At 47.4% G+C, this 22,892-nt stretch overlaps 1 protein-coding gene across 4 annotated transcripts in view; it reads right to left on the reverse strand.

Annotated features, from left to right (window-relative positions):
- Gpam (glycerol-3-phosphate acyltransferase, mitochondrial) overlaps positions 1–22,892 on the reverse strand; it is a 95,597-nt gene that overhangs the window by 4,153 nt on the left and 68,552 nt on the right. For all 4 annotated transcript variants that reach the window (XM_029472900.1, XM_021151279.2, XM_021151280.2 and 1 more), the window contains 17 exons: positions 22,013–22,086; positions 19,212–19,325; positions 16,850–16,996; positions 16,116–16,212; positions 15,361–15,497; positions 11,194–11,293; positions 10,686–10,898; positions 9,082–9,195; positions 8,871–8,956; positions 7,872–7,987; positions 6,751–6,821; positions 5,867–6,131; positions 5,366–5,508; positions 3,829–3,906; positions 3,084–3,224; positions 2,130–2,319; positions 286–344 (listed from right to left, as the gene is read on the reverse strand). In XM_029472900.1, coding sequence (XP_029328760.1) covers positions 286–344; positions 2,130–2,319; positions 3,084–3,224; positions 3,829–3,906; positions 5,366–5,508; positions 5,867–6,131; positions 6,751–6,821; positions 7,872–7,987; positions 8,871–8,956; positions 9,082–9,195; positions 10,686–10,898; positions 11,194–11,293; positions 15,361–15,497; positions 16,116–16,212; positions 16,850–16,996; positions 19,212–19,325; positions 22,013–22,086 — 2,145 coding nt within the window. The remainder of the gene's footprint in view (positions 1–285; positions 345–2,129; positions 2,320–3,083; positions 3,225–3,828; positions 3,907–5,365; positions 5,509–5,866; positions 6,132–6,750; positions 6,822–7,871; positions 7,988–8,870; positions 8,957–9,081; positions 9,196–10,685; positions 10,899–11,193; positions 11,294–15,360; positions 15,498–16,115; positions 16,213–16,849; positions 16,997–19,211; positions 19,326–22,012; positions 22,087–22,892) is intronic.

Here is a 22,892-nt window from a genome sequence, read left to right on the forward strand (position 1 = left end):
AAAAAAAAAAAAAAAAAAAAAAATAGAATGTGGGAAAGTTAACACTGAACTCGCCTAATGTCTGTTATAGTTTGGGAATGAATATGAAACCAGCAAAATGCCAGAGCATCAAACAGGCCTTCAGCACGTCCTGATCCCAACCCTCACACACTAGGAAATACATTCCCAATTAGCCCAGCACAAACTGCTTCTTCTGGACCCCCCTCCCCCCGTCCCCCGCCACAGAGGCAGAGCAACAGATCGGAGCTACACAGAACAGAAGGCAGCGTGGTCGTGGACACATACCCCGATGTCCTTAAACATTTTCACAGCGTTCTTCACGAGACAGTATGTGGCACTCTCAGCTGCAGAGAGACAACAAGGCCTTCAGTGTTCAGGCTCAGCATACGGTCTCTACATGGGAGGCTACAAAGAACATGAACGCAGGAGTCCAGACTGAAGCAAGCGCCCTCCTGCTAATGGCAACTCTCACAGCCTTCTTCCAGGGACCTGCCATCTCCTTAAACCTATCCTGCCATCTATTAAAGAAAGCAGAGAGAGGAGAAGAGGCAGCTAGGAGAGAAGGAAGACAGATGCACCAAGCATCCATCTTGCAGTCTTGTAAGAACCAAGCACGGTGGTGCAGAATGGCTTGCTAATAGCAGACAGTGATGGTGGTTAGACCTATGGCCATACAAAGCTCAAGTCTAGAGGTCAGGAAACAAGATTTCTTTTTTCTTTTCTTTTTTTTTTAATTTATTGTATGAGTGCTCTGCTACATATACAACTTCATGCCAGAAGAGGGCATCAGGCTCCGTTATAGATGGTTGTGAGCCACCATGTGGTTGCTGGGAATTGAACTCAGGTCCTCTGGAAGAGCAGTCAGTGCTCTTAACCACTGAGCCATCTCTCCAGCCCAGGAAACAGGATCTCTAACCCACATTTGCCACTGATTAGTCAGGGGCCTGCGACAGGTGGTCCCAAAGTGGCACGAAGGGACTGACGATCTCTACACTTCTTCTGGCTCTGAACGCTGACTGGCATGTGCCCCACTGTGCCAGACAACCACCAGGACTCAGACAGGCGCAGGGCAGCACTGTGCAAAAGAGGCCTTCGCTGACAATGGCTCACACCCCCAGCAGCAGCAGACTGAAGGAGGTGGCGAGCATACAGTGAAAGACTACACAGCAGACAGAGTCACAGGCAGCATGCATGAACCTCCATTACCATGTGAGCTGGCCAAAGGCAGACACACAACACAGAGCTGGACCATTCAGCTTGTATGGCACACCACAGCAGATCTGTCCAATGAACGGTCAGCAAAATTGTACCTTTTCCCCAATTTCCCAAAATTAACAGAATTATATAATAATAGGAAAATGGGTTTGTGGTTTTGGTTTGTTTGGTGTAGCAGTAATTCATTAAATTCACTCTGTGCTCCCAGAGCGTGCGCAAGTATTTCTCGTCACCCACCCAAATGTTTTGGATAAAAAATGAAAGATTCATACACACCACCTTTATATTTTAATATGACGTCACTAGCTTAATGGCTGGGCCACTCCTGAACCTCCTTGTGGCTAACACACTCCCCTCCAATATTCCTGAGTTGACACTTCCTAAATCTGTATTTTATCCTTGTTGCCCTTCAGGGCAGCCCCCCTGGGGCTTCCCACACCCCACACCCCACACCCATCCCTGCACCTACATTCTGGCCAACTCTCCCTCCTGCACCTTCCCGGCATCTTCCTCCTACCTCAGTCCCTTCCCGGGAATCCTAAAAGTCTTCACCTCTGTCTCCCTGCCTAGCCATTGGTCTCTGGCAACTTTATATCTCAATCAAAGCCAACTGGGAGCAGGGAACCGCAGCGCAGACATGCAGTTCCCGTGTGATTTCAGGAGCCAAATTAACACAAATAGCATTAGAACCAATCCTCAACAGTCTCGTTTTTGTTTGTTTTTGAACTCAATCGGTAGACTACGCTGGCCTCGAACTCACGGAGATCCACCTGCCTCTGCCACCTAAGTGCTGGGACTAAAGGCATGTGCCACCACTCCCCAGCTTTTGGGTTTTTTTTTTTGTTTGTTTGTTTGTCTTGGTTTTTGTTTGGGGAAACAGTTTTCCAGAGAAGCCAAAATGAAACTGCACATACCGTACACGGCAACGTTCCTTTCCGTCCTGGTGATAAGGTACCTGTGCAGTTTCTGCAGGTACTCAGACTCGGGAACTGGACCGCTGAAGTTGTGGACAAAGATGGCAGCCGAGCTGTAGGCTTCTAGCAGGGGACCCAGAAGCCTCTGAAGAAAGGTGATGAATTGCTGGTGCTCCTTGGACTGGCTCACCTGAGAGCATAAGCAGAGGTGAGGTCACCGGAAGGGAGGGAAAGCAGGGTCAGCTGCTAGGGACTCTGGGATCCCAGGGCTGAAGATGGTCCTCCCACTAGCACTGCATGGAAGCAGCCTGCGGCTCCAGCACATGACTGGCTAGGAACGATCAGCTGGGACCAGAGTGCTCTTCAGGGCACTCCCTCCCTCCCATAGGATTTGAGGGGCCTGTCCATTCAACACTCATCTAGAATGAATCATCCTAATTGACCGACAGGACTGTTACAAGTTCTCATCCCTTGGAACAGCTGGTCTAGGGGCTGAGCCCTCTGAGGCATGCACTTCAAGTGTGATAGACACCCACGCATGTAAGGAGCAGGGAACAGAAGTTATGTATTCAAGCGCATGAAGCGAGACCGCTGTCCATTGGTGAAGCTGGTAAAACCCAGATGGAAAGAGAGTTAGTTCCTAAGTGTCATTTGGAAACAAAATCACTGCCCTGTGGAGAGCAGGTGCAGGGGTGGGTGTCGGGAGAGGCCTGTGCATTCCTGGAGGTGCTGAAAGTCACCCTTTCTTCATCCATGGTTTCCCAATCCTGTTCCCTTTCCACGTACCAGCTCCCACACTATACAATTTAAGGGACTGATTTTCAGTGACTTTACTCAGTGGTTAGAACTGGTGCATAAGAACTTTGGACATGAAGAAGTCACCAGTACCATTATCTAACTGCAATATAAACCTAACATCTCACTGTTCTTGACCCAGAATTCCTCACAAAGTACCTTGAGATAGCAATCTCGCTGCTCCTCACCAAAGTCACTGTCTTCGTCTTCCTCGTCACTTCTCCAGTTCAGGGGTTCCGGAAGCTTCTTGTCCCACTGCTGTTCTGCAAGGCCAGGACTGACATCTTCCTGGTCATCTTGCTAGGCCAAGAAGAGAGCGGACAGTAAATAAGATTCCTTGGCACACGGCCAAACATGCAACTGATGGGCCAAAGCCAAGGAAGCCTGCCTGAGCCCTCTCAGCCGTGCGTCCCTCACACGTATTTCCAAACTTTTTCCAAACTCAAAACCACCCGGGAGGCAGCAGGGAGGACAGATGGAGGCTGGGGAAGTCACAAGAAGGAACTTCCATTTCTTCTGAGTGGAGGGTGGCTTTCCCAGCCCCTCTGAACCACACTAAATCTATTAGACAAGACTCTGGAATCTCAAGAGAGAAAAATGAACTGTGCACAAGCTACGAACACCTAATATGCTTCACGTCTCATCCAAGAATCAACGTCCGTATGCCAGAGATCAGATTAAGATCTAGAAAACACCTCTGACAAAAGAAATCAAAATATTAAACAATCCCCAGACATCTGTACCCATTCTTACTCTCCCCTGCTACTGTCTGAACATAAACACATAGCAAGTATATTTACTGGTTAAAATAACCAGCAGAAACACTGTTTTAAATAAATAATTGGTAGAAAAAAAAATGAAGAGCAAGAAACTAAAGAAAATAAAGCCAGGCCATTTCTCTTACCTCTGCCACTGTGAGAATGCCATACTGGATGAACTTGCCAACTGTCTCATGACAAACTTGGTAAAAAGTCTGGCAGGGCTAAAAAGAAAAGGCCATTTAAAGATGAGTTGGCCCCATACTTTTCTTAAAGACTCCACCACCTTATTCATCCCCTGAACAAGTCCTTTGATCTCTGAGGTCCACTGTCTTGATAAATGGTCATGACAAGGCCAGAGAAAAGACCCTTCCCATGAGTGGCAGTACACTTAGTGTGTCCCCAACAATAGGGAGTGCTACTGAGCTTAATGCCTCGGTGGCATGAACCCTGGAAGGAGCAACTCCTTGGACGTTTTGGGAAATCTTGTTTCTTCTGTTTGAAGATGATCTCCATGCAAGAGCTGTCTTACGGTGAAGACAGCTCACACAAGTAACGAAAGAGGAAACACAGAAGCCCAATGATTCAGGAGGCCCACAAGGAACACGCGGCCACTTGAGGAGCCCCACTACCCACACCCTCCTGACCCTGCAACTCAAGTGTCAACCGCACACAAGGAGTATGTTCAAGAAGACCACACTAAAAATGATCACACGTGTGAATGTCCCAAGATACAGTCATATGAGCTAAAAAGAACAGTACAGGCAAACGTAGATTCTACATGGTTCAAGTATCCCAAATCTGCTCAATATGTAGGCTGCATTTTAAATGTCACCAAGTGCAGGGCGGTGGTAAATTCAACATTCTACTTCTGAGCCTCTGAAAGTATAAGCTGAGAAGGTTTCTGGGGCTCACACTCATCGTTTGGGGTTCTAACACCCACAAGAAGATGTGTCGGTTACTGACAACTGGCACAGGACCTTCTAACTGAGAACTTACAACAATCTCTCATGCTACAGAGCCAAACAAAAGCCAAGACAGTCGAGGCCAGACCAGCTTAGTGGCTCTGAAACTCAGAAGTGGGTCAGAAAGCTGCATGGACGGGAGATGTTCTGAGAGAACTAAAGGCGTCTCACAGCTGCACACAGACAATTAAGAAAGGATCAGGGGGCATGGAGGTGCCTCTGCAGTGAGCTGGCCTAATGCTGCTTGTATTCTAATGCTAATTTGGGGCCCCTAAGACTGTGCCCCAGAAGCAGGTTAGAAGATGAGTGACTCTGCCCCCAAGTTATTTCTTTTTGGTGAATAAAGATGACTGACAGCCAATAGCTGGGCAGAAGAGACAAAGTGAAGGTTAGGCTTCTCAGGCTTGGGGGAAGAGCAGGACCTCAAGGAGGAAGAAGGTGCAGGAGAGGAGTAAGGAGAAGCCGCTGTGGGTTAAGGGTCAAGCTGGTGTGGCCCTGAGGGCTGCCCAATTGGAGCTAAGAGAGCCCAGATGGAGCATAGTAAACAGTAATAACTCTGGTTATCACTGTAAAGAAGATTCTAACAGCATGGAGTTAGGCAGCTGCCCAGCTATTGTACTGCTTAGAGCTGGTTGTAAATATTAAGGCTGTGGGTATGTCTTTCATCCAGGAACTCCATAACCAAAAGCTGGGTAGAAACCCAGCCACCTCCACTCACCAGAGAAATGGTACCTTCGTTAGAGAGAAGGTAGCACAGGCTGGCGGCCTTCCTCACCAGCTGCTCCTGGCTGATCAGGTTGCCGAGGCCTCCAGCAGACCCTCCAGAGCACCTCTTATTCTGGACTGCATAGATGCTGCAAGCTAAGGAAATACAGGGAATCTGAAGTCAACAGTCCTGGGTCTCAAAGAGAAACTTTGACTCTTAAATGACCAATAGAACCTATTAACAAATAAAAAAACAAAATCTGCAGTTGCTGGAGAAATTTAACTACAGCCCCAAAGAATCCCATTCCGTGAGGGCCTAGCTGATGAAAGCTAAGTCTCCTGCTCGCCCCAGAACTCTCTTAATTCACCCCCACAGTAAGAAACTCAGTACTACACAGGGAAATTCAGTAGGCAGCCGTTTCACTAGAGTAAACTCCAGTGTCCCATTCTCTAGAGCAAGGGGCTAGCAGCTAAACCAATCAGGCATCACCATGTGATCCAGGCCCTAATGTACCTATGATGGCTTCCATGATGAAGACATGAAGTACGCCATTGCTGTAGAAGTTGAGTTCAAAGACTGACGGGACAGTTGTGCTGGGAGTAATAAAAAACTCATCTTTCCTGCTCGTGTGGGTGATGGTGACACAATTCCCCAGAAGCTGAATAGCATGCATGACGACATCTTCTGAATTCCCGGAGAAGCCTAGGTCAAAATCTCGAGCTAGGACTTCCTCCTTCATCACAAAGAAGTCTTCCACGAGCGTGGAGAGATGGATTCCCTACATAGAGACAGAAACGGATTGTGGCATCAGAAAGCCTCATTTCCCCAGATTTCTTCCTGCTATGACTGCCCTGCTGACAGCCACAGAGACAGGCCCAGACCAGCAACATGAGCAAGTAGGAAAGGCACTGCTCCCCAGGACTGTCACGGGCAGATGTCCCATCACAAAACTGAGCACAAAGGGAAAGAGAAGCGGCTGCCTGACAGTAGTGCCAAGGATCCGAGCGTTCGTGAGGATTCCCTTGGCTTTAAACACACGTCCCAAGCGCTCATGTGAAGAGCACGACAATGAATATGGTAGACGTGGTCTATCCATGGCAGAACTACATAAGCCTATTGTGGGAGGACAGAGGGGCTCTAATATTCAGAGCAAACTGCCTGGAAACTCTTTTCCAGCAGAACGTATACTGTGTCCTGAAATATGCCTTATTTCCATTACCTACAGCAACCAGAAACAGTATCCTTCCACGATGTGTATTCACAGTGTAGCTCTTTCCCTCGCTGGACTGCTGGGCTCAGGGCAGGGTGCCAGCCTTCTTTTTCTGTTCTTCTCCTAGCCTCAGCCTAACAAACACCCAGGCTTCTACCAAAGAACATGAAGGAGCGATAAGACGTACCTGCCTGTGTCTGTAGAGGAGCAGACAGGCCACAATGTGGGTGGACATGATAGCGCAGGACTTGCTGGCGGCTGGAAAGAAACAGAGTGTTAGCTGGCCTTGCTCTAACTAACATGAGGCCTTGAAAGTGCTTAGCTTTAAACAGAAGCCCGTGGAGCTAACCACGTCTTCTGCTATAATTCCTGTAACTGCAGTTTACAGTGGAAATACAACTGGATTTGACAGTGCCCTGGTAAAATGACTTCAGAGCAATCACTTAGCCATGAGGCCACATTCTAAGACAGATCCACCTTCAACCCAGAGCAAGTAGGCTAGATCAGTCAACAAAATGCCTTTAATGAAATACCAAGACCCAAAGCGCAGGCCCCCTCTGGAGCTCTAAAGGGGCCTGGACTAAGTGCCACAGCATGCATGCCATGGGCTGTAGTCTCCTTTCCTGTCCTTGCAGGTCCCCATGGTGAAAAGCCAGCATACCCAGCAGGGAAAGAGCAGGTCTGAAGTCACAGCATCAGGCTCCATCCTATCTCTACATTCATTAATCTCGTGACCGGTGTCCTGTTCAGGTGCTCAAGGGCACCACAGTACACAACTTGGAATTCCAGGACAGCCTGATGGTGGCCGCTCCACCCGCTGCTTTGTTAGCCTGGCGGCATCTTTGTGCACAGATAGCACAGAACAAAAGCAGAATCCACGAGAGTGCAGAGCCATTCAGGGCTCCGTCCACACCCACAATTCACACAGCCTTAGATGGGCAGCCAATCAGTACTGAGTAAAAGGCCTCATGCAGTCAGAGGTGAAAGAGACACCGCTAAAAGCCCCGAGATGTCAGACCATGAAATAGTTCAGGCCGTCACAAGCGAGGCCCAATCACCTCGACACAGCCCGCTCTAAGCAGCAGGAGAATCAGTGATGAGCGCCCGCTCCATCAGAGGTCCTGCGGTGTTTGTTGTATTCTGAGCCCCACCCACCTTCGATGTTACTTTCCTTCCAGGATCCTGCCTGTCACAACCTAGGCAGTAGGTGATAGACTCAGAAGAGGGACCCCCCCGGCGGAGTTCCAAATGTGGACAGCCTACTCCGCTCCGAGGGCCGTGTGAGCAGAAAGCGTGCAGCTTACTTACTGAAGAGAATGTGCTCGGCCAGGTTTGCAATCAGCCTTCGTCTGAAGGCTTCGTCTGCTGGGTTTCTGGACTCATTACTGGATAGGTCTTGATGTTCATCAGCAACGTCATTCGGTCTGAAGAGACAAATCACCCCTCTCAGCCCCACAGCGCAACTTCACTTTTATTTGTGAGATGCCTTCTATTTCTGTTGCCCAGACTAGCTAATATTCACTGTGTGGATGGGGCCAGCCTCCAGCTTGCAGCATGCCTCCTGCCTTCTGACTGCTGGGCTGACATACACAAGGCTAGACCTAGCCTCACGCTTTAGAAGGCACACAATACGGAACTAATCTCTAAATTATGAGTAGCTCCGATCACCACACATTTTAAGTTTAAATGATAAATAGATCATTTCTCTGGATTATTTTCCTCTGCAATGTGGAGCCTAATATATTTTTTCAGACAGAATACTTCATTTATTAATCACTGAATAGTCTATTAATATATCACTTCCAAACTCACTGGCAGAATGAATGCAGAAAGCAAGAGATATTTTAAAACAGCTGAAAACTCTAATTTTAGGACTCTAAATTACAAAGCATTTTCAGTTCTGGAAAATTCAATTACTACCAAACATTTTCTATGCATCTGACTTACAATATGTATAACCCAAGCAATCACTGAAAAATAAAATAATAAAATAAAAACCCAGTTCACATATTCAAAAGCATCAATCAAATGATCCAACAAGATTCACAAACTCACAAAGGTTTTATGCATAATTAAAAACAAAGCCTACACACACACGCACACGCACACGCGCACATGACAGAGAGAGACGGAGACAGAGAAAAGCAGAGACAGTGCGAGAGAACTCACATCTTCACATCTTCCATCAAATCAAGAATATTACTGCAATGAGGTCTGAGAAAGATCTCTTCCTAAGGCTGACCTGCTGTCCTACACAATCAGGGAAAGTGATGGGATAGCCGAGTCCCACAGGGACCCATAGCCTACCTTGAAGGAAGGATCGCTGGTAACAGTGCTTGCTCCAGAGAAAGGGGGGCAGATACAGGTTTCTGACTCTGGCCTTCTAAATATTCCTGGAAATTTAAAAGAAAGGAAAAAAAATCCTTCATAGCAACATATAAACTATATTTGATCTTCAAAAGTTAAAAGGAACTGTTTAAAAAGCAAGCTTTGGGCCTGTACCTTGGCACACCCTCACCTTCAAGGAAAATGGCTGTGCAAAATCCACTCGGACGTAGCCGTAGTTTTTCCGCAGCATTCTGATAACGCCTCTCGCCACACTCCAGAGGCTCTCGTTCTTCTTGGGCTTCCCCTAAACAGTGAAGAGGGAGGATGACCTGCTTGCTGCTGCTGCTGCAGCTGCCATGCATCCCTCAAGTGCAGGAACTGTTGAAAGTCACAGGAGCTAAAATCCCAGGAGTACCTCCTACTTTTTAAAGCCTCAGGTTGCCAAGCACATACCTTGTCCAATAGTTCCACTCTACGCAAGCAAAGCGGAGCTCCCCTGCACTTGCACACTGCTGGCGAGGCCATTTGGTGATGTGCCTCACATGTGGACTCATGAGTGGGCAGTGCTTATCAACCGAGTACACTCCGGCTTAAACTATTGGCCACCCTCCCTTAGTATGCACACGTGTAAGTAAACCCAAAAGGCTCTAAGCGAAGTGTGTTGAGACTTCTTTCAAAGAGCTGTTCTAAAGATATTTTAAAATTTTGGCTTCTTTAAAAAAACACAGAAATACTGTAAGATTAACGTTTTCATTTTAATCCCAGGTGTGATATGGGGCTGCTTCACTCTACCCGCAGCAGCTGACTATGATTTGCCTCGTGCTCTAGCTGGGGCATGGTTTCAACAGCCACAGGTAATTTGTGTGACTGAGTGACGTTTGGGATGCTGGGGACTTTCTTAGAGAGCATATAAATGCTAGGGCTCCAAGAGGCATTGGGGGTTGTTGCTGGTTGCTGCTGGTTGCTGCTGGTTGCTGCTGGTCATGGTTGTTCAGTAGTCATGCACAAAGAAGAAGATATCCTGACCTCAAAGATCAAACTTGCCCCAAGGAACTCGACATTCCTAATCAGCAGGAAGTAGGTAAAGGATGATACCCCGCCCCTTTCCTTTCTACTCTTTTTTCTCTCCTATCAAGTGAGGAGATGAAAGGATGAAAGGGAAAGGGTGGAAAAAGTAGAAGAAAGAACCCACAAAGTAGCAAAAGATAAGCTCCAAGCTGTGTGTGTGATTTCCTTACACAGTGGAACATCTCCCCACTGTGAAGTCTCAACTGCATGCAGCAACATGGCCAACCCTCACAAATGCTTGTGCTCACAAGGCATTCAGATTCCAAAGAACTGCACACGTTATTATTCTATAAAGTTCAATCTTCTTATAAGAGGTCAGACACGTGACTATCCCAAAGGGGGCTAACAGGAGGGGAGCCCGTAAGATTTCTGGGTGCTGATAATATCAGTCCTTAATTTGGGTGCTAGTCACATAGATAAACTCATTTTGATCTCATCTAAGTGCTTATGACTGGTGCATCCTTTGGTAAAAATTTACTGAAAAAAATTCCTCCCATTTCTCGGATTGGTTTGCGATTGCCAGTCTTCAGGCTTCACTAAAATTCACAGGAAATCAACCCTGAGACCGCAAGGAGACCACCACGTGAGACTCTCACAGCTGACAGATGAGATGAAGGCAACTCAGCATGCCCACCCAGGCAGGTGTCAGATGATTAGCACAACGGTGTCATTAAATACATAAAAGCTGGAGAGGCCCAGACGGCCTGATGCAGGCCAACTCCTTACCAACTGTTCGCCATTGTAGTGACCTTCGATTATGCGATCATACGAGATGCCCACGGGTATGACGAGGATGTCAGGAATGGTGTTGGACGACAGAGTATCCACTACCACTGAGAGGAGCCCTGCCCGGGCACAGGAGGTCTTGCCACTGCGGGACCGGGTGCCTTCCAGGAAGATCTCCAGGAACTGCTGCTGTCGGAGGAGTTCAACTACATGCTGAGATACAAGAAAATCAGACATGAACAGAAGACTGAGCAACTCGGGTGAGTGCAGGACAGTTAAACCCTAAGACAAAGCCCAGAGAAACACTGTAACTTCACCACTGACCTAACATTTCCCCACATCCATTACAGGCAAGGATGCCAGCACGGCTGTGCTTGGGTGATCACACACAAGAATCACCCACAGCAATGCAGTAATCTCCCAAACCCAACCAAACCCAACACGTCTCCCTCACTCTCCAATGACAGCTAATGCTGCGGGCTTGAGGACAATTAAAGGCCATACGCACCCCATGGAGCAACGCTCTGTACAGAATGTCTTTGCGTCCATCTGGGGTTTCATCGAGCCTCCGTCTTATGAAAAAGCCCCCAAGCTTGTGAATCAAGGTACTGCAAATTCAAGAATGCACAAATTATTTGTAAGGAAAAATATAAAAAGAAGACTCAAATGTCAAGAGAGTCCAAAGCATTGCCATCCGGACAGAAGCACACGTGTCATTTGAATGTTGATGATGAAAACACAGGGGTTCCTTTTCCGTGTTGCTGACGTGTTTCACTCACTCCTTAGCCTGGGAGCATCGCTGCATCGTAACTTCTGAGCCAAAAAGGAACCTGACAACGTGATCCACAGAGGTAAGGATAGGGATTTGAGGGAGACTGAGTCATTGCCTTCTCTGTGTGTCCACTGGTGAGTTCTCTAGGCTGTAGGAGGCAGGTCCATCCCATCACACAGATGCATGGCCCTGGCTAAACCAAATGGGTCACAGGCTGGGCAGGAGTTAGAAAACTAGCCTCTCTGGCTGAGGACCCTGGATCGATTCCCAGTACCCACATGGTGGTTCACAACCATCTGCAACTCCAGTACCAAGGGATCGACACCACCTTCCGAACTACTTGGGCACTGGGTACACACGCGGTACATAAACATATATGCAGGCAAAATATTCATGCACATGAAACAAGTCCTTGATTTTTTTTAAAAAAGATATATAAATGAGTCACAAAACAAAACTAAATGTCAGAACCTAAGAACGGGACTGACTGGTAGGAATGGAGGAGGGGTTAACAAAGATGAGAGGAAGATAAGAGAGTGTGAGGAAGAGAATAATCAGAATACACTAAATACACAAAGTTAACCAGTGGCTGAGCATGGTGGTGCATGCCTCTAATCTCAGCACTCAAGAGGCAGAGACAGTAGGACTTCCAAGTTCAAACTGGTCTACATTGCCGGTTCCAGGACAGCCAGAGCCACAGAGTAAAACCTTGTCTCAAAAATGAAAAAAAAAAAAAGAAAGAAAGAAAGAAAAGAAAAGGGTATTTTTAAAAACAAAACCCCACCCATAATCCCCAGTCAGAGTTTGAGGCACACAGACATTATCCCATGGCACATTTGTAAAATGAACAAATATTCCCTGGGAAAATACTCTCAAGTAACTGATGCTTAAAAGAGGGTCCCTATGGGGCAGGGATAATTTTACCAAGCTGGAATCAAGGATCACCATCTTTACAGACAGGAGACGGGAGCTGGAGAGACAGCGCAGCAGCGACGATGACTGGCTACTCTTCCAAAGGACCTGAGTTCAACTCCCAGCACCTACATGGCAGCTCAGAAGCCTCTGTAACGCTAGTTCCAGGGGATCAGACCTCCTCTTCTGGCCTCAGTATTTATCACTTGTCCATACAGGGATAAAACAACTCTGCTCCCAGCTCCAGGTCCCTCTCTGCAGCGCTGATAAGCTTAGACATGAAGCTGAAAGTCTGCTGTCAGCTGTCCTAAATTTACAACCTCTTCCTAGTCTTTTCAATAAGAGAAGTTGTTTTCAAACACTAGTATTTGCATTGGTGTAAGTAACAATACTATATATATTCAATGTTAACATTCTGGTCTCCTTTGCGTCTGTTTATGGAAACCAAGGTAAGATGTTGGTGAACTGTAGCATCATTCTGAAATTCTTCAGAATAAATTCAGTGAGTGAGCAATGTAACCTGAGATGTGTTTGTCACTGTGGAGACTTAAATGAGATGAAAGAAAACACCAGTGTCTGCTCTGTCGGAAAGATAAGCAATGCCTTGAGCTCCTGAGGAGAAACACGGAACTGTGAGAAGTGAGAAATGACTGGCACTTACAAAAAAGCTTCACTCAAAACCAGATCTGGAGAGAGTGAGTCTGTGAGCAACTCTGACCACAGGAGAGCCCCGCAGGCAAGTCACCTTAGTGCTGAGACCAGGGCTGTCTGCCGTGCACGCGTGCGTGTGTGTGTGTGTGTGTGTGTGTGTGTGTGTGTGTGTGTGAGCCCCGCAGGCAAGTCACCTTAGTGCTGAGACCAGGGCTGTCTGCCGTGCACGAGTGCGTGTGTGTGTGTGTGTGTGTGTGTGTGTGTGTATGAGCCCCAGCAGGCAAGTCACCTTAGTGCTGAGACCAGGGCTGTCTGCCGTGCACGCGTGCGTGTGTGTGTGTGTGTGTGTGTGTGTGTGTGTGTGAGCCCCGCAGGCAAGTCACCTTAGTGCTGAGACCAGGGCTGTCTGCCGTGCACTCGTGCGTGTGTGTGTGTGTGTGTGTGTGAGCCCCAGCAGGCAAGTCACCTTAGTGCTGAGACCAGGGCTGTCTGCCATGAACATGTGCGTGTGTGTGTGTGTGTGTGTGTGTGCGCGCATAGGCGCATGTGAGGCCAGCACACAACCCACAACAGCCACATGCCATTAACCAAGATCCATCTACATACAACAGGCCTGGAGCTTGACAAACAGGCTAGGCTGGCTTCCAGAGAGTCCATGGTGCCACCCGCCCGCCTGCCCGCCTCTGCCTCCCCAGCATGGGGACCACAAGCAGACACCACAACACCCAGACTTTTCCTGCACAATTCTAGGGATAGGCCTGAGGGCCTCACAAACAGATTACCACTGTACCATCTCCCCAGCCAACCTGTCTGGTGATTTTCTAATCTAGTTTCTTGGTTCCCTGGTGCTGGGGAAAAAATGCTGTGGGGTGTGACGAGGGTATCTAGCCCCTGTGAAGACACATCTGTCCCGTAGGTTCCTGTCAGTGTCACTATGCTGTCTGTCTATGGTCCCTATTACACGATAAGCTATTTGACAGTCAGGGCTAAGTGTGGATAAGGACCACTGACCACAACAGTGGCTTCTCTTCTGCTGAAGGATCACACAGGCTGGCTGCAGACTTGGGATCTAGAGAACTCAGAGTGGATCAGGAAGAGCATCCCGCATGGTGAGGCTGGGGCCTAGACTGAATGCCACTGTGGGAGGCCCTGCCTGTCCAGCGACCGGCCCCTCCCTGCAGTTTCTCTCTGCATTCACTGCATTGGAACTCCTGGCAGGTCGAGCTGACCTCAGTGCTGTGTGCTGCTTGGAAGTTAAGAGTTCAGTTTCTCACACAAGCTCAGCCCAGTCCTCACCAGCTTCTTCTCAGTGACCAGAGGTGGGAGACGGCAGATCTGGTCTCCCTATGCCCTCTGCTGAGCCCCAAATGGGGGCAAGCACTGACTCTTAGGAACTCAGGTTACTAATTCCTTCTCAGTTTGTCTCTGCTCTCCTCTCCAAGAACACGGCTATACTGACATAAGCCCTCATCATTTGCCTGAACTCTCACAACAGATCAGAATTAATTTCTCCAAGTCCAGAATGAGCAGTCGACACACAGGTCTGCGCATGCGTTCAGTCAGGAGTTTCCCATCCTGAGCAAGAACGGCTCTGGATCCAGCCCTAGCTGTGCGGCTGCCCCTCCTGCCTCTGGCCTTTCCGTGGGCTTCCGTGGACTCACTCCAGCGCACCTACCTGCCTCCACTGTCCTACAACCATGCCCTGAGCCTCTGCCTTGAGGCTCTACACTGTTCCCCTTGAGTGTAAACCACAGCATCCTCCGGAAATGCCCTGTCAAAGTGTTGGGTTGGGTTCTCTGCGTCGTGAGGTCAAAGTGGCAGCAGGGTCACCCTTGCTGACGTTAGATACCATGGTGCCATCCCCCCAGCTTCCTTGGACAGGCCTGATCCATTGCCCTTTAATGGCCTTTTGCTGCCTGATACTGTCCTTCAGTTGACCTGCAACACACTCCAGAAAGTAGCCCATATCAAATACAGAGACAGCGAGATGGGCAAGGCTTGCGTTGTATGCTATGCAAATGTTACACAATGAAATATTACTTCTACAATAAAAAGGCTAATGTCATTTTTATAACAAGTATCAAAATATAACAACAAATCCCATATTCAAAACAATCTTGTTATAGTTTGGGTTGGGGTTTTTTTGTTTCTGGTTTTGATTTTTGAGACGGAGACGCATTATCTACCCCTGCCCGGCTGGAAACTTGCAGTCTGAACCAGGATGGCCTAGGATTCACGTAGACCCAGCTGCCTCAGCCACCCAAACACTGAGATTAAAGGTGTGTCCATCTGACTAAACTAGCTTTTTACCACCGTTCACTTCAGCGAGGCTTAGCTCACCTGAAGACGGGGATGTTGAGATTATTGCCCGAGGCGATGTACGGCGCCTTGATGTTGTGGCAAAAGAGGATGAAGGTGAGCAACAGGTAGTCAATGTGCGATCTGTGCACGGGCAGAAACAGGAGCGGCAGGTTCGTCTAGGCAGAAGGAAGCGACAATGTTAAGGCTCGGGAGTTAAGGTGCAGTCCTACTTTGTTTGGTTACTGTCATCATCCTTCACTGGCCAATCAATGACTCGCTCTCTCCCAACAGGCTCCAGTAATTCCTCAGTGCCTACACAGTAGACATAAGCTCCATTACTACAACAAAGAGACCGTGGGGGAGAACACACAACAGTTCAAGTTGACCCACACCTCTGCTGAGGAAGACATCGTCATAGAAACCATCATGGAAATGAGCACAGGGCTCTAGAGCCAGGTGGGCCGATCTTCCCCTCGGCCTGCGCCTTTAAGTCACTATGTGTAAGACAAGATGGTGAGACTTACTATGTGTAAGACGAGATGGTGAGACTTGGTGTTCAGAGTTGTTGCAAGGTAAATTACAAAAGAAGTACTACACATCTTTGATAGGCCCTGCTGGTTTCCACAAAGGGTGTCTGGGGGTGGGGCGTTTCCCAATGGGTTCACAGGGCAAACAGCACAGAGGCGATACTCTGACCAAGCTCCAGCAGCGCCCCACACACACGGGAGACACAGCATGATGGGACACAGGACCCACACCCGGGGAAATGGAGTGACAGGAAACAGAAATCCTACCTCAGTTGCAGCCTTGACCATCTCGAGCTGACCCTTGTGAATCTGAATGTTCCAGAAGAAGCTGTTGAATAGCTTTAGCAACACCCAGCCAGTCAGCCTGACAGAAATAAACACATTTGAAGCTGTACATATATAGACACACGTGCATGTTACAAATCTGCATGCAGTTTACTTCTGCCTCTCTCAGCTTCTGGATCTACCACCTAGAAGTAGTTGTAAATTTAATTTTAAATTGAAATCTGTAAAAGTACTTGTAAAAAGTACTGTAAATTTAAAAATACATATGTGTGTGTGCACCTGGTTATCTGAACTGAAAACTGGGCATATGGACTTAAAGCAGACACCACTCACAGAAGTCTCTGCTGGCTCTCAACTATGAACACATTTTTCTCTAGCAGCACTTACACACTTCAAAGGCGAGTAGCCAGGCTAACTTAGTGACCTTCTAACACTCAGTCCCTCCATGTCAGACATGGACATATAAGGCTTGACTCAGCCATCTGAGGAGAACAGGGGACACCCATAGCAGAGCAGCCGCCACCCATCGGCATGGGTAAAGGCAGCCCGAAGCCTCTGTGTGCTCGTTCACAAGGGAGCATATTGATTTACCAATGGAACACATGAGTACCCTGTTCGCATGTCTCCCTTGATGGAGGAAAGGAAAATCCCACAACTCCAATCTACTTGAAGGAAACAGGCTGGCTTGGGCCTCAAGCAACCCTAGCCTGAAATACCTGATCATCCCTGGGGAGACGGTGGCGACCATTTCCTGGAGGATCTTCCTGGCTTTCCTTTTCACCTTCTGGATGGCTTTGGACTGCTGCTGGGCAGATCCATCTGGATTCAACTCCGCAGCCACTTCAGCAATTGCCTCTTGGACTCTGATTTCAACGTGAAAGTCAGACAATGAAACAGATTCCGTGTAACAGGACATACTGGTATTTCCCAAACTACAGCTATACACGAATATGTCGGACAAACAGACTAGAATGCTCGTTATCTTTAGTGTGCAGAAAATGCATGTTCTCTTTCATCTGTAGTAGAGCAGCCAGAGAGAGAATACAAGTTGGGACCCTCAGTCGGGGTTGTCTATCAAAACTGATGGGCAGAGCCAGGAGAGAGGGTTCAGTGGTCAGGAGGATGTACTGTTCTTGAAGATGACCTGAGTTTGATTCCCAGCACCTACAACAGGCAGCTCACAACGGCTCCAAGGGATTGGACATTCCTATAGCCTCCTCCTATAGAGACGTACATTCCTACATACATACATACATACATACATACATACATACATAAATAACAGTAATAACACCTTTCCAATGGAGGGCATCCTAAGCCAAAGGCTCCTTAGCAATCTGGACATATCTAAGAATTCACTCAGAGATCTGAGCGACTGCTGTGGGACTGAATGCCCCAGTCAAGTTACACTTTAGCAAAGCCAGGGGAGCGAAGGCCGTCCTGTGTACGTAACTCACAATGGAGCACGTACTCAAAGAACACGCAGACTTCATGAAAATGGATTGTGTCATCTATATGGAACCCAGTATAATAAACAAGGTAAAACAAAGTGCCACCAGAAAGTCAGAGTACTGCATGGCTTTCCTTTAGCCATCATAATCATAATCTGCCATTTGCTTATATTGCACCTCACCAGAACTGCATGCAAAGCCCTGAGAAGACAGACGTAGTGTTTACTTTTTGTTTTCTCCTTCTGAATCAGTCATTTTACAAAGGCAGAGCTCGACACTGAGCCGTAAGAATGTGCGGCAGGAAAGGCTCGTCCCACCGCCGCACTCACGGCATGGGCCTAAGATGCTTCTCTAGGTGTCTAATGTGAGGCCTGTACTGTCAACTATTCAATCGTTCATGTAACATGCTCTCCTGAGTTCTTACAGCGTCCAACACTGTTGGCGTTAGAGCCACAGCTCTCCACAAAGCTACAAAGAAACATTATGAATTCCAGGTTTTCAGCCACCCCATCTCCGGCCTCTCACTCTAGCTATACCTCTGAGGTGGGTATAGCTAGAGGCGGCGAAGAGAAACTCTCACTCAAACTCCATACTGTGAGGCTCAGAAAACCACCCCTCAAGCATGGAGCAAGGTGAACTTCTTTAAATAAAAGTAAATGGGAGGCCTAGGAAACTACCCTAGGCTTCAAAGCTCTCCGTGATCTCTTCTGACCTAAGACAATGGAAGCGGCCCTCTCTGGAATTCCCTTTTCTGACAGACAATGTCTCCCCCGGGAGACAAGATTATCTGAAACGTCTAGAACCCTGATAAGCATAGAGGGAAAGCTGCCACCTGGGACGCAAAGTACAGACAGCGCTGGCTGACTTCATCTAGTCTTCCGAGGGAGGCTCGCAGCTACTTGGGCAACCTAATCACTCTGTCCCCAGTGAGGTTCCATTGCTCATTTCCTCCCTCAGAGAGAACTCTGTCCCGGCTGTTATCTCTCCCCAGCTCACTCATGATCCACTAAAGTTACTTACTGCAACTTAAAATCATCCACAGCGCCTCGTTCCCTTCTCCCTGAGGCTACTCCAGTTTCCCACTGCCTCCTTAGACGGTTACTTTTCTGGGGTCGGTGCACATTAACGAACCTGTGAAGCTCCTTCCCTGATAGTCTGCTGATGTCTGCCTCCCTCAAAGATAAACAAGTTTCTCAGAGAGCGAAAATCCGAAGACTCTGGCAATGGCTTCCTACTGCACGGGCTTGGGTCTAAGTCCTCAAACCAAATACTTCTCTTTATGCTATCAAAACAGAAAATGGGTTGCCGCCAATATCGGTATGACAGAAAATTGAATGGGGAACCCTAGGCACATGCACACACGTCTCTAACATTGGCTCATGACTGCTTCCACTTTCTAGAAGCCTCGTCAGTACACAGTCCACAAACCAGGACCACCCACCCCAGCGGCAGTCTTTCCCCGCCTTCCACTCTCCTGACTTCTGTGACCCAATACTTAATGTTCAGAAATGCAAGCACTGCCCTTGAGAGAGAAGCAGAGAAACCAACAGAAGAGGCTTAATTCCCACCCCCTCCCACGGCCACATCCACCCTGTCCCCGCTTTGTCAACAGTGGCCCCACTCTTACCTGCTGCTGTTCAGTACATTCTCAGTAATACTGGTGGCAAACATGCCCTTATGGACATCTCGCTCTTGAACAAAAAGGATGTAAGACAGCCGTCTCGCCAGCCACCCTCGGTGCCTGTAACACACACACCACCTCAGCGAGCGCTCCAGAACACCTCTACTACAGAGTGGCCCTCCACCCACAGAAAGAGTTTCAGGTCATTTATTCCAGCCAATGGCTCTAGAGCCATTTTGGCTCAAAATGGTCCTATGCAGCCATTTTGACTCATAATTGTTTTTGTATATTCTCAGGTAAAAGAAATTGCTTCTCATGCTTAACTTGTTGCTGAATGTAACCCAAAAGAAAAGTCTGACTTCATCAACAGCACCACGAAGACAAGTAAGTGGGATGTTACCCATGAGCTGTGTGTGGGCAGGACAGATAGAGGTGACAGACAGGGCACAGCGATAGCTATAGGTGACATAAAGTAAACTTGGAGGTCTCCTCCCAACAGGAAAGGCAATTTTTGTATTGGAACATTCTTCCAAGACAAGCACTGAGTGTCAAAGTAAATTAAAAGCTAATCAGATCAAAGACATCTGGTTTCTCAATCGCTACATTTCCCCAGTGTAAACACACAGCAGGTGGATCTAAGGCGAAGTTCTCTCTCTCATAGGTGACGATGACTGCATGGTGATTAGCTGGGGCACAGAGATGCACTTCAGAATCAGAAGCCGTGAATCTCACTGTGTGGTGATTTGAAACCACGTATGATAATGGCATGCGGTGACACTGTCAGCACACTGCAGACGTGAGGTCAATAACTCTGAACTCTGAGGTCGGTAACTCTGGAACTGCCTGTGACTAGTTTGCTCACATGGCTTCTGATCCCTCCGTCACTCTCCTCATCTCCTGAAAAGCTTGGCTCACTGCTGCATTCAAGCCCAAGTCTGTGTTCAGTGAGCCCTTCCAGATGGTTGTTACGATGTTTGCCCAAGCACTCCCAGAAACCCATGGAGCGTGTGTGGAGGTGGGAGTGTGCCTGAGTGAGCGAGCACCTGAGAGCGCCTGACAGAACAGCACAAGCAGGCGTGCGACCGGCCTGCACATGTGCAGCACAGGGCCTGTCCTGCGTATAAACACGTTTAGGCTTTGTCAGCTAACACACAGGCAGCCAGAACTAGTAACTAGTAACTAGTAATTAGTAACTAGTAACTAGTAACTAGTAACGAGTGTGGGCTGTTACCAAGTCAATATAGTCAAGGCTTCGTAAACTGTCTTAAAAACCGTTCTAAATAAGAATACCAGACAAAACTTTTAGCTTCATACATAAAATGTCTATTTACATCAAGAAGACACTGTTTCTTTACATGAAAAGTCACAGTCGTGTCAACTAAAAAACAAGAAATAAAACCTGACTTCATAGAGCAGTCTCTCCTCTCTGCTTTGCATTGAAACAAAGGCGAGGCAGAGGAACCTGAGAATGGAGAGAAAGATAGATCCGTGGCCTTGGGCTGCAGTTTTCTGACAAAAGCAAGCTCCAATCCAGACAAGCTGGCCTCATCGCTCTCAGACAAGACCCTCTTCATGTACTTAGAGCAGGACCACGGAGGACTGAATCCAAGCACTGACTTCCTGGATCACCTTTCACAGAATTTTCATGACCAAGAACACCTCTTACCACCAGCGATGAGAGGCCCTAAGTACTCTAACAACTGTAAGTCCTGCAGTAGTCTTGGCTGCTGTTTCTCTTGCTTCAGGAACTCTTCCTTATCCTCTAACTTTAACTTAACGGAAAACAAAGGCCTCTTTCTCTGGCACCTCTAAATCCCTGTATACTTGGATCTTGGAAGTCAGAACTCACTGTTTTAAATTATCTTCAGTAAGCAAATCAAAGAAGGTTTAGCGCAGGGACGGGCCAACAGGAAGGAGACGTGGCAAAGGGAAAGAGAGAGGTGAATCTGAGCATAGTATTGTGACACACACCATGAAAATACAATGAAGGCCGCCATTCTGAAGTGGATGCACACTCACAAAAAGGACATCGACTTAGTACAGAGATGATCCAGTACTGTGTTTGTATGTGGCTACACACACATGTCAGCAAACACACACACACACAGCAGACACACGCATACAGTCAGGTGAGTGCACATGGCAGACAATGGACTCTCCTTGTCTCATAGGTTCCAGAAACCATAATCAGGAGGTCATCAGGTTAAGCCAGTGTCTCTCAACCTTCCTAGTGCTGTGGCCCTTTAACACGGTTCCTCAGGACGTGGTGACCCCCGCCCCAGCCATTATTTCCTTGCTACTTTATAACTGTTAACTCTGCTACTGTTATGAATCATAACGTAAATATCTAATATGCAGACTGTCTACCTGCTCTCATTAATTTAATGCAAACACTATTAAATAGTCTTCTGACCCCCAAGGCGATCACGCACCACAGTTGAGAACCACTGAGTTAAGAACCTTCCTGGCCACATTTATATTTTTTTTTTAATATGAAATAGTCACAACATATAAGACATTCACACCTGCATTTCCTGTCAGAGAAATACTCCCTACTTCTTAGCAACAGTTAATCGCATGCATATGTTAAGAACCCCACAGGTGGCACATTCACCCCAGAAAAGCTGCAGTCACCCTGACAGGCCTCCCGAGGCTGTCCTGCTTCTGCTGCTTAGATGCAGGCCCGTGTATGAAAAGCTCACACTCTGTCCACTCCAGAAAGCACAGGCCCATAGTAAAGTACACTACCCAGCGTTACAGAGTTTAACTTCTAGGACGTATCACAAGTATAAGAAATGTCTTTTTACCTTGTGTGAGTTTCATTGATATAAATAACATTCCGCAAACCCAGAGATGGGATACTGGGGTTGAAAAACCTTTCCTATAAAAACAAAATGAATGTACACATGAATTCACAGCAGATGTGATGGTCAAAAATTCCACTAATGTCTCTAGAAGACATTTAAAAATCCAAACATAACAGTTAGGGATTACTGCTTAAAAACTTACTGAATGAAGAAAATACATGTTTTATTGAATAGTACTTCATATACTTCAAAGATAGTCACAAACTCAAGGTTAACTTTGAAACCCTAAAGCCAAAGGCAATGGTATTTCTTCCTTCCCACACCATGGTGCCCTCCACCCCTACAGAGCGGGGACCCACAATCAGCTGCCATCACAGAAGTCACAGCTTTCAGAGTTCCCCAAATACAAACTGTCATCCTAAATAACTCAGTTACTCGTGAGCCCCTGGCCCACAAGACACACGAGAATTACTACCATTGAATGAGTGAGGAAACTGAGGCTGCCAAAACTTGAGGCGTCTATCTCAGAGCTCTCTATTCCCTAAAATGACTGGCCACTTAATACTGAAAAGTACAGCTACCAGTCACTTTACAGGTGATCCTTATCAATGTGAGCAAGGTCAAAAAAATCCAAAAATAAAAAGTGCCAACAAGATATAAAAATCACTTAATCTCTTTACAGAAAACTGGAGTTTCAAAAAATAGAACACAGATCCCAAGTATAAAAACATTTACTAACAAATTGTATTAAATGCATGGAGGAACTGCAAGAAGAAAGTAGTTCCATCCTCCATCCCTGCTACACAGAAAGCAACAGCCTGTTTCACTATAGCCACCCAACCCCAGGCCTGTTACACTATAGCCACCCAACCCCAGGCCT

The sequence above is a fragment of the Mus caroli genome, chromosome 19 (genome assembly GCF_900094665.2).
Source record: "Mus caroli chromosome 19, CAROLI_EIJ_v1.1, whole genome shotgun sequence".
Classification (NCBI taxonomy): domain Eukaryota; kingdom Metazoa; phylum Chordata; class Mammalia; order Rodentia; family Muridae; genus Mus; species Mus caroli.